The sequence below is a fragment of the Chionomys nivalis genome, chromosome 12 (genome assembly GCF_950005125.1).
Source record: "Chionomys nivalis chromosome 12, mChiNiv1.1, whole genome shotgun sequence".
Taxonomy (NCBI): domain Eukaryota; kingdom Metazoa; phylum Chordata; class Mammalia; order Rodentia; family Cricetidae; genus Chionomys; species Chionomys nivalis.
In genome coordinates this window covers 57,035,485-57,047,381 of record NC_080097.1, presented here as the reverse complement: position 1 = coordinate 57,047,381, position 11,897 = coordinate 57,035,485, and the positions used below count along the sequence as shown (strand labels likewise).

Genomic DNA, 11,897 nt, shown 5'->3' with positions numbered 1-11,897 from the left:
CATCAGTTTTTACTCCGGTTTACACAGAAATAAACTTTTTTTTTTTTTTTTTTTTTTTTAAGAAGAAGAAGAAGAGTCACAAGTTCTCATTCCCTTCTCTCTAAGGAACTGGAAGTTGTGCCATCAGCTGCCCTGCAGGCACGTCTGTCTATCTGCTGTCAGCTGTTCTTGCCCAGGCTCAGCATTCCTTTCCCATCCCTGCTGGGCTCCTCAGTCTTCTCTTTCCCCTGTAGGGCTTCTGCTCATTCCTGTGCAGAGTCCTCTTTAGAGGATGCCGCTGTTCCCCTCCCCCACCAGGCAGATATTGCACAGGTGCAGCCCTGTCTGTCACAGTGTGCAACTCTCAGGATACAGTGATACACAGCAGCATCGCTCAGGCTGACCCGAGGCAGGATCAAGGTACTTGACTTTCTGTCGGAGGGAATAGACAGAAAGGCCATTCTATTGCTTGTGTTTTGTTGTAGACCGTGAATCACGTATTCTGGACCACGAAGAGGAACCTGTCGGTACCAGTAAATGTACTCGCTCCCACTGATGGCGGAGTGGTTACAAGGCAAGTGTACAGTTTCTTCTTCAGTACTTTCCATTGAATCTGGCTGTGTAGTTTTAGCATCACCCGCAATACCTAAGGAGTTAAGAGGCAACAGATCAACTTTGTACCATTCAGGTTCGGAGGGTCTATGTGAGGCTCACAGATGCCCCAGAACTCTCCTTCCGAGCTCTGCTGTTGAGCGCTGTATGTTGCTCAGGATCAGGGGACACTGCTGAAATCACTCCGCGGCTGTGCAGAGTCACACAGACAAAGATAAGTTGCCCACGCACCGCTTTCCTCAACCTTAATCCACCTGGGACTTCTTGTATATAAGTCTGCGAGTGGGATACGCAGCTGCTCACGCTGATGACCCCCAGACTAAAGAATCTCAGACACCAATTCTCTCCAGCACTTTGGAAAATCACAGAGAGAGAAATAGAGACAGCAGACGCATCTTCTTGGTCTTTAGGCACAAAAGTCATTCTTCTGTAGGTCCAGAACACTTACCCAAAGTCAGGAGAATGGCAATTCCACTCACAAACCTCATAGTTAAGAACAGGTTCTAGGGTTCTGAGCTCAGAATCTGTGTCTGATGGGAGGATGTGAGGCCTCAAGCCACAAACCAGCTCTTGCCAGCGTTGCCCCTCCTCAAGAAGCCTTCTTTGTGGGTGGCTCCAGTCAAGTGCCTCTTGATTGGGTCTATTTCTACCTCCCGAGTTTAAATACAACGTTTAAAAGAAGATGAAAATATTTTTCTTACATAATTCCCAGTTGGAGTTTCTGCTGTGATCATTTCAAGGCTCACACTCAACAAGACTGTGTCTGAATGTATAAAACCTTTCAAAGGAAACCATACATCCCTTGCTGATGAGACAGGCAAACTCAGGGTGAATTGATAGTTTAGCGTATTGAGCTGATAGGAATTGCTCTTTATTTCATGAAATCCTATCGAGCTCTGTGCTGTAAGGGTAAGAAAGACTTCCTATTTATATTGATAATATGCAAGTCTTAGGAGCAGAAATAAATTAGCTCTTAAAAATACCAACTTCTTTTTCCCATCAAAATTATGATAAACCAAGTTAAAAATTAAAAAAAAAACACCGTAGAAGAAACTATTTTGCAATGTACAAAATGAAAATAGTTTAAGTGCCTAACAGTGCATGATCAGTATGGCAGAAAAAATAATGATAAAAGTCAAGTTCTCTGGTGTTCAAACCTCCTAGGTGGACTTCCGCAAAAGATTCTGTCTCCTACTTCTAACTGGAATTACTGTCTAGACATCAATGACTTGCTTGCCCATGACAATCTTCTGTGGACTCTACTCTAACACAAATCTCCTCATCTCTAGCCTCACCTGGCAGTGGTATGCCTTGAAGATAATAAATAGGAAAGAAAAAATAAGGGGCAGGAAAACAAAATTTGGAGAAGAAAATGAAATGATGCCATTTGACAAGGGAGGTAGAAATACATTCTCTAGTTTATCAAAAGTGATTACTGGAAATATGGGAAGGAATAAAACTTCAATCATTCCTTCCTCTCTGCTACAAAAACAACTTGTTGTTACTCTGTAACAGGAAATTATTTATTTAGTTATTATTTATTTAAATAATTTAAATAGTTATTTAAAATTGACCTCTCTATTACTTACCTGTCTTATTGGCTCCTGGTTAAACTAGAGATTGAACCATGGCTTTGCTGAATGTTAGACAAATGCTCTACCCCTGAAGACTACTCCATCTCCAATCCACGTAGACTTCTCTCTCTCTTTCTTTCTCTCTTTCCTTCCTTCCTTTCTTAATTTCTTTCTTTCTTTTTTCTTCCTTCCTTCCCTCCCTCCCTCCCTCCTTCCTTCCTTTTTCCTTCCTTCTTTCCTTCCTTCCTTCCTTCTTTTCTTTTTTGAGACTGTGCCTCACTCTATCGCTCAGGCTTTCTCAAATTCTTGGTGTACATGCTCCCTACTCCACACCCACTTTTCTGAAGAGCTGTTACTGTTAGTGGTCACTTAGGGGTGTCATTTTCTTCAGCAGTGTAGCCAGTGGGGGCTAATTGGGGAGAAAATCCAGAGGAAAACAAAGGGGCTAACAGAGGGTAATGGAGGAGGTGGTGAATATAATCACAACATAGTGTGATTACATAGTATACCTAGTGTACATAGTGAAACTGCCAAAAATCAAACAGATAAGAAAAGAAAGATGATCTATAATAAAAATTCATGGCCTCAAGGGACCAGCACCTCAGTTTCCAAGTAGCTGAGGCTGCATTGCCATGCCTAGCTCCACTTTCCCTGGGTAAGGGCTGGGCTCATCTATCTGCTTTGCCGTTTACAATGAGCTTCCTCATGTGTTTGAATCTATCAATGCATTCACAAAGTGCTTATAAAAAGATAAGGTGACAGAAGGGATGAAATCCTCTGTACACCCACTGACAGCCTTGGCTCAGCCTGGAAGGAGCTTAGGTTTGTAGCCCCCTCTGGTGACTGTTCATGGGAACTCCTTTCCTGAGGACTAGAACCCAAGATGGAGTTTTTGATATAGTCCCTCCTTCTACTGAAGAGGTTCAATGGAGAGTCTCTTGTCACTTTCTTCAAAGAAAGACTGAATTATTTGCCGGTATTGGGAAACTGGAATTGCTTCTCTGATGTTTTCAGGCAGATTAAAATCCATGCACTTTGTCACAAGGCGTAGGATTTGACAGTCTGAAAACTGAGCGAAAATCCAACAGGTGGATGCAGTAGTTAATGCTTATTCTTCACAGGACCAAGAGAAGTTATGTGTGATGATTCAAAATGACTCCAATTTAATGTTTCTACTTTCCTAGAGGGTATTTTGAATAAATCACTTCAACACTAAAGGTATATGTAAAATTCAAATGCCACACTGACTCTCATTCTTCATCATCCAAAATCACAAATTTAGAACAGGGAAAGCCTGCTTGTGACAGTGTAACAATGTATGACATGAAAACTATGTATTCATACTTAATATATTTTCACTGTGCTCCCACTGTGTGCCGGCTAGTCAGGTGATGACAGTCATTAAGTGCCAGTCCATAAGAAAAGAAAAGGCTGTGATTGAGAACAGAGATCAGACCAATGTTAGACCCTTTCATCTAGAGTCCATTACTGTTGTGCTCAAATGGTGTAGATAATCAAGACTGATTTAAAAGAACAATAAATATTCCAGTATCATTTGTTATTGTCTGTTTTATGTGATAGTTCTGTTGAGATAGGAATCATGTCCTACATATTTTTCCAGATAAGATATTATTCCAGAGCTTTATTGTGTTTACAGAAGTATGCAACCATCTTCACAATTACTCATAGAATATTTTTATGATCCCTCTAGAGAAGTGGTTCTCAACCTTTCTAATGCTGTGACCCTTTAATATTGTACCTCATTTTGTGGTGACCCACAAGCATAAAATTTTCATTGATACTTCATAACTGTAATTTTGCTAATGTTATAAATTGTAATGTAAATAGATGTATTATCTGGTGGTCTTAGGAGACCTCTGTGAAATGGTCATTCGACCCCCCCCCACCCACAAAGAAGTCGTGTCCCACAGGTTGAGAACCATTGCTCTAAAGGAGGTTTTGCTCATGAGCAGTCACAGATGATTTCTCCCATGCAATGCCCTCTAGGCAACCCCTCATCTACTTTTTATCTCTGCAGAATTTCTGAGCAGTTCATAGAAATGATGTTACATAATACATGCCCTGAGACAGTAGGTCTCTGCTCATTGTCTCAGCTGCTCATAGTAAAAGATGTGGACACATGAGCAAACAAGTAAAGGCAGGCTTTATTAAGGAAATTTAAGGACAAGAGAGAAATTAAGGAAAAGTTAGAGGAACTCTCAGAAGTGGGAGGGGTGTTGAAAGGAAAATCTGTAGAACAGCCCATCTGGGCATCTTTATGACACACTTCAGGCACTGGACAAAGGCTGAGGTCATTTCTACTGAGACTGGCTTTTCCTCTGTGTTTACTGTGGGCTGAGACAGTTAGGGACTTCCACACTGGGTTCCTCCTCTTCTGACCCAACTGGGGAGATGACAACAATGCTCTGTTCACATGCTGTTCACCTAATTAGGGAACAGTCACATTTTGAAGGTCTCTCTCTTTCTCTGTGTCTATTTACTTTGTCAGGTGTTCCCCTTGGCTATTTATTGACTACTAGCCTGGGCCTCTAATGTAGGTTGTCAATCTTACAAGTGAAGCTAGTCTCCATTCTTGAGAAGGAGGTATCCAGTAGCCACACATTAATAATATATGCTTCGTCTTTGGTTCATGTGACTTGCATATAGGGGTTTTTTTATATAAATATAGCTAATAACATGTGGCTGGATTTCTCTTGGTCTCCCCTGTAAAGGCCCCTGACTCTTCCATGGTCTGCAGTAGTCCACTTTCTGGATAGGTGAAAGCTATATAGAAGTTTTTAGTCTGCTTTAATTAGTCACATTAGAAGGAGAAACAAGTGAAAAGCAATATTCTTATTTGCCTATGTTTTGGGGGTAGAATCCAACTGACTGCTCATAGTTTTCTAGGAATCCTGTATTTTCTCTCACCTGCTCATCTTGGCTGTCTTACACCCAGCTACGTAGTAAGAAGGGTCACTTGTTTGTTCCTGACTGCCCGGCTAGCTTAGCTCCTAAATAATAACACATAAACTCTATTATAATAATTAAAATACTACTTGGCCCGTTAGCTGTAACTTTTTATTGGCTAACTCTTACATATTAGTTTAACCCATCTTCATTAATCTGTGTATCACCATGAGGTTGTGGCCTACCAGCAAAGATTTGTCATATCTGACTCTGGCAGCTCAATGGTGTCTCTCTGACTCTGTCTTCTTCCTCCCAGCATTTAGTCCATTTTTCCATTATCTAAGTTCTGCCTTGCTATAAGTCCAAAACAGTTTCTTTATTCATTAATGCTAATCACAGCACACAGAGGGGACTTCCACATCACCTTCCATTTTCTGTTTAAATAAAAAGGAAGGCTTTAGCTTTAACATAATAAAATTACATATAACAAAAACAGTTATCAAGCAAGAATTATATTTACAATATTTATATCTATTTTATCTTTTATCATAACTAAGGAAAACTATAACTATATGTTCATTAACTCCATCAAAGACTTCAGAAGGATAAGATATTATCTAAGTAAACAGGAAGCACATTGTAAGCAACTTTCAAATCTCTAGAATTGACAGAGACGTCTCGCTGCCTGGACAGTCATCCAAAGTTTTTTTGTACCATTGAGGCATCCATTTTCAGCCCACAGCCCATAGTATTCAACAGAATTTTTCATTAAGCAGAAATTTCAAAAGACAGGTCTGACTATATTGGCAGTTTGTAGGTCTTTTTTTTTTTTTTGGTTGTTGTTGTTGTTGTTGTATCTTGCAGAATGTCTTGTAGACTCTTTTATGAAGCAGGAACCCTGAAGGATCATCTCACCTTTAGACAAGCTCAGCAGTCATTTTTTTTTGTGTGTGTCCAGTTAAACATTGCAGGCAAGAGCAGTTTCTTGCACAAAGGCCAATGGGGCAAAGAAAAACAAGCTCTGAGTGAAGTGTCTTTGGTGTTCAACATTCTCTCAGGAATAGCACAGTGCTGTTAAGAGCAATCATGTCTCATGTCAATAGAACCCTAAGTTATTTAAACGTCATGTTTTACAGATCCTTGAAGTGGTTGAAGATTACCTATATAGACAGAATGCAATCTCTACGTATGTAAAGAACCTAATTGATCTGACTGTATGTACAACAAACATGAACAACCATTATACTGACATATAATTTTTAATAGGTGTATAACTTAAAGACTAAAACTTCATGTCAGAATATTAAATAATCTGTAAACAAATGTGCAGCAAATGAGGACAATGACCTCAAAATATAAGCAATCTATAAGTATCTTGATCAGAGGTAGGAGTAATATATAATGCAATATGAAAATATATCCTAAAAGTTGTATCAATATACAAAATGTCCTAAACAGAGGTAGAAGCAGGCATATATACAACCTAACAGAATAACTTTGCATAGGTGTTCAAATAATGTAAACAAAATAACAAATATTATTTGAACTTGTGTCAATATACAAAAACTATAACTATGCAAATTATATATAAATAATAGCTCACAAGTATTTACTCTGTTACCCACCATTATTATCATTTTTTGAACAAACATAGTTTTCACCACAACCCTCTATCTAGTACAAGTAATAATCAACAGACTTTGAATGATTGCTCAGGTAGCTAATTGTCTCTGTCATATTTTGCTCACTTTGGAAACTGTCTGATTACACTTCTTGCCTACTCAAGTAATATTCCTTCCCTCTCAGGCCTTCGATGGGTTTGAAGATTAGATAATTGTAGCTACATTTCTCCTATGATTTAGCCAAGCTTATTTCCGATATAATATTTAGGCCCTTTAAAATAAAATGCTCATTAAAACAATTGTCATGTGTTCCTTGCTTAATATTGATCAGGTTGTTTATAATTTAATACTTGATATCTGTTCCTATTGAATATAGCTTTGTATTGGATTTGGATCGCTCTTGTTTAGACATAGGGGGAAGATGATGGGGAAAGCCTTGTTAACCAATAATCTTTAAGAGGTGGAGCATAGTTCAGGCATGGCTTTCTGGGACCAGGATATAAAAACCTGTGCACCACCCAGGTGCTCTCTCTGTGTAGTTTTCCCCGTGGTCAAGCAGAGCCAGGACCTTCCATGCTTGTGGCATGAGTTTTTCCCCTTAAAATAAATAAAATATATTTGTCTATCTTTAAGTTAGCCTGGTTATTTCCATATCTAGTTAACAGTGACACAGCTGTGAGCCCTTCATGTCAAATTTTGTGCTTTTATGGATTTTTGTGTATGCATATGACTTTCAATGAATATGTGTTTCTCATGTCTTTTGTTTATTTTTTCTGTTTGCTTTGTTTTTTTCTGGTTTGCTTGTTTATTTGCTTGTGTGTTTTCTACAGAGATGGAGAAAGAAGGTGTGATGTTAGATAAGTGGGGAGGTGGGAGGATCTGGAAGGAGATGAAGAAGGGAAAACTGATCAGAATATATTCCTTGAAAAAAATGTATTTTCAATTAAAACAAAACAAAAGAAAAGAATAATAGTGGTACAGACTGAGTCTTTCATGCTCAAAGAGCCCCAGGTTTACACAGAATGGAGTTATTTATTCTCATTATTAGATAGATTGGATCACGTCCTTTTGAGATCCAACATGCAGAGCTGAAAATAGTTGATTGTCCATGAGGTGACTGCTTCTCCAGGATTCAAGTGGAGACACAATGCTTGGGGGAAATGTAACAGCAGAGTTTCTTCTTATTCATGTTCACTTATTATCTCATCATATATAATAACACTTTTCTTGTCACTTCTGCCTTGTAATGGAATTGGACAAGGGGCTTCCATGAATTCTTCTACCTTAAAATTCTTTTATGTTACTGAAAAAAGAAAATACCTATGAATAGTGTCAGGCATAGAATGGCACTGAACTGGGAAGAAATTTTCTCATAGTATGGAAACCTAAGACCATTCACTTCCTCAGGCATCTAACATACATGCCATTTCCATGACAGGTCCCTGAAAAATTAGAAAGATTTTTTTGGGGTTTACAAACTCCCATAATATAAATGAATTGATATTGGATCATGGGGAGATAAATTTATAGTCAAATAAAATAAAATAAAATTGAACTTTGTTAAATATCATGATCATATGTGGTGTGACAAGGTGGTGAACTGGATAACCAAGGCAGAAATAAGCAGGATGTTCCTTTTTGAGGTCCTGTTTTATCATTAAACCTAAACCACTCTTCTTGTACCCTGCAACTTAGAGAACCTGAGAATGACAGTTTATTAGTATATGAAGCAAAGGTCACGCTGACAACTTTTTTGATGGCTTTCTGGAGTTAAATATCCTCTTTACAGAGGTAACTGGAAGGTTCAAATTCTCAACAGACGTAGTATAAAGTTTGTGGGACCCGATGTAAAACAGAAAATTGTTTTCTCTTTTTAGATGCAGTAAAAAATTACTTATTATTACAGTTTGTTCTGAGTTAATATTAGCTTAGCAACTGAAAAGAGTTGTAACTTATATGAAAATATTAAGGTAGGGAGTGATGTCACCTAGCAGGCACTGTTCTTTGCTTTGTTCAGGTAGAGTTGTTGGGAGCCTGAGTGTGTGAGGATGGCTCAAGGAAGAGAGAGCATTGGCTGGGGCTGAACCAGGAATAGTGGTTGCTGTAGAGGGTCTGCAGCTGGTTACAAGTCTTCATTTAGGAGGAAAAGACAGTGGAAAAATTCAAAATGCCACCTAATACAAACCGAAAAGAATTAGTGAAAGTCGATCTAGATGACCTGCCACTGCAAGAAAAATTGGCAAATAACTCATCTATTGCCTCAGTGAAGGTGGAAGTAAATGAACTAAAAGATAAAATGCGGCACATCTATTCAGAACTACTGCTGCTGGTGACAGCACAAGAGGTAGACCTGACTTTGAAGAAGTTGAACAAGCTGGAGAAGGACAAGCAAAATTTGAAAATCAGCTAAACACCAAGGTAGTGGAACTGGAAAATGAACTGGAGATAGTTCAGCATGATGATGGGATACTTGGTTTATACATGACAAAATTCACCGTCTTGAAAACCAGTCAGAATAAAAAGACAATTAAAGATTGTGGAAAAGTGTTGGATAAAGAAAGCTAATGATCAATTGGTTCTTTGACTGGAGAGGCATAAAATGGAAACAGCAAATTAAAAAGAGAATGAACAGTTTAAGAGATTCACAAACTGAATCATTTTAACCAGGAAGAGAAGACAGCAACAACTGAACATAGTTGCCTAAAAAGAACTTTGAACTTATCTGGATGGGATTCTGACTGTAACAGAAGCTAATGAGAAAATTGAAGCTAAGAAGCAACAGATAAGAAAAAAAAAATCTTGAAGAGTCAGCGCAGGAAATGAAGATGATGAATGACTATAACAGGGTGAAAGCTGTTGTGCAATCGACAGATACTACTGTAGAGCAGATTTAGATGAGAGGATGGCCATTGGCAATTCAAGTGCAAGAGCTCACAGACCTTCTAACAGCATGGGATGAAGAGGATATTCAAGAATGATGACTGTGGGTGTTTTTCTCAATTGCTACAACTCTTCTGCATTTTATATTTTGATTTAACTTAAATTTTGAATTTGACTTTAAGAATTTGTAGCAGAAAATGACATTTATATTCTTTTTAAAAAGGTTATTGTATGTCTTATCTAGAAAGCTTCTAAAACTACTTTTCATAGTTTTCAAGCTCATTTTTTTTATTAAACAAGCACTTTCAAGTCAAGATTAATCAGGAATGAGATTAGGAAAAATCAGTCAAGATCAGTTAGAAAGCCTTTTCAGAGCACCCTCTTTCTGGACCTGATTGCTATATTCCAATCTCAAGTAATTCTGTACCATCCACTATCAAGAAGCTAGGATTATGATAGTTGCTGTTTGTGAAATCTCTAAAATGACTAATATAGTAATTTTTATTTTAGAACCTGTCATAAATGCCCAGTGAGATTCTACTTTGCTTACATGTGTTCAAACATTTTTTTCTTTCTTTTATTTATTTTCATTAAAAAGAAAACAAACTATTTTCTTCATACATACCAATCCAAGTTTCAACTCCCTCCCTTCCTCCCATTCTCTCCACTTTTCCCCCATCAATCCCCTCCCACTACCCCCCCCCCGCCATCCACTCCCACATTGTTTTGGGAAAAGTCTAAGGCCCTTCCTACTATATCTAGGCTGAACAAGGTATCTATTCAGAGAGAATAGGTTTCCAAAAGCCAGTACATGCAGTAGGGATAAATCCTCGTACCACTATCAGAGGCCCTTTATTCTGCTACAGCCATGCAATCGTCAACCACATTCAGAGGGACTAGTTTGGACCTATGCTTGATTCTTCCCTGTCCTGATAGAGCTGGTGAGCTCCCATTAACTCAGGTAGAGTGTTTCAGTGGGCGTACCCATCAGGGTCTTGACCTTTTTGCTCATATTCTCACTCCTCCCACTTTTCAACTGGACGTCTGGAGCTCAGTCCAGTGCTCTGATGCGGGCCTCTGCCTCTGCTTCTGCTTCCATCAGTTGCTTGATGAAGGTTCTATGGTGATATTTGGAATATTCATCACTCTGACTACAGGGCAAGGTAAGTTCGGGCACCCTCTCTTCTATTACTTAGGGTTTTAGCTGGGATAACCTTTGTGAATTCCTGGGAATTTCTCTGGAGCCTGGTTTCTTGATAGCCCCACTAGGCTCCCTCAGTCAAGATATCTCTTTCCTTGCTTTCATCTCTCTCCTTACTCCATCTTGACTATCCGGCTCCCTCAAGTTCTCCTCCCCCTTCCCTTCCCCTCTCCCCTTCCCCTTATACCCTCTCTTGCCCCCCCACCCCCATGCTCCCAATTTTTTTCAGACGATCTTGTGTATTTCAACTGTCTACGTGAGTCTATATATGTTTTTCTTGGGGTTCACCTTGTTACTTAGCTTCAGAGAATTGTTTGTAAAATAGATTGGTAGACAAAATGGGATCCAGTGAACAGGCTCTGGATATCTGTGGTCTCCTGTAGAATGACTGAGAGCAAAAGATAGGTGTGATCTCTATACCATTACCCCTGCTTCTTGCTATGTGATTGGATTGCCTTATGTCCTTAAGTCCCTTCTGGGATCTTCAAACTAAGATTTGTAATTTCTAGGGACACTGCAGTGCCCCCTAGTGGACAGACACCACCAACAAAAGTGACTTCAGGCCATCTTCACAAGTCTTATTAAACCAGCACTTTTTACCCCACCACTTCCTGGTGAAGGAAATGCAGATGGGCAGAAGACAAGACTGTCTAGACGGAGTTCTCGAAAGAAGAAATAAAAATGTACAAGAAATATCTTGAAATTTTTCATCATCTTTAGCAATTAGGGAAATGCAAATTGAAATAACTTTGAGATTTCATCGTGCCCCGGTTAGATTATATAAATCAATAAAACAACTGACAACAAATGTTGGTGGGGGGGTATGTGGGGGAAAGGAACCTGCATTCACTGTTGGGGAATGAAAATAGCATTCCTCTGGAAATCGGTAAGAAGAATCTTCAAAAATTTAAAGATAAATCTACGCACAATCCAGTTATGCCACTTCTCGGTTTATGTCCAAAGATCTCTACATCCTACCCCACAGTTGCTTAGCTATATTCACTGCTGCTCTATTATAGTAACCAGGAAGTATAAACCATTTAAATGACCCTCAACTGATGAATGGATAATAAAAAATACTGACTATTCTTCAATGTAAAGACAAGTGGCATCATAAACATT

General features: G+C 38.9%; 1 gene segment (V, D, J or C); it reads right to left on the bottom strand.

Moving 5' to 3' along the window:
* Positions 1–242: 242 nt before the first annotated feature.
* LOC130884666 (T cell receptor alpha variable 26-2-like) lies at positions 243–1,079 on the bottom strand. The segment is given in 2 exon segments: positions 243–625; positions 1,040–1,079. Coding segments are annotated over 2 exon segments (423 nt in total).
* Positions 1,080–11,897: the final 10,818 nt, after the last annotated feature.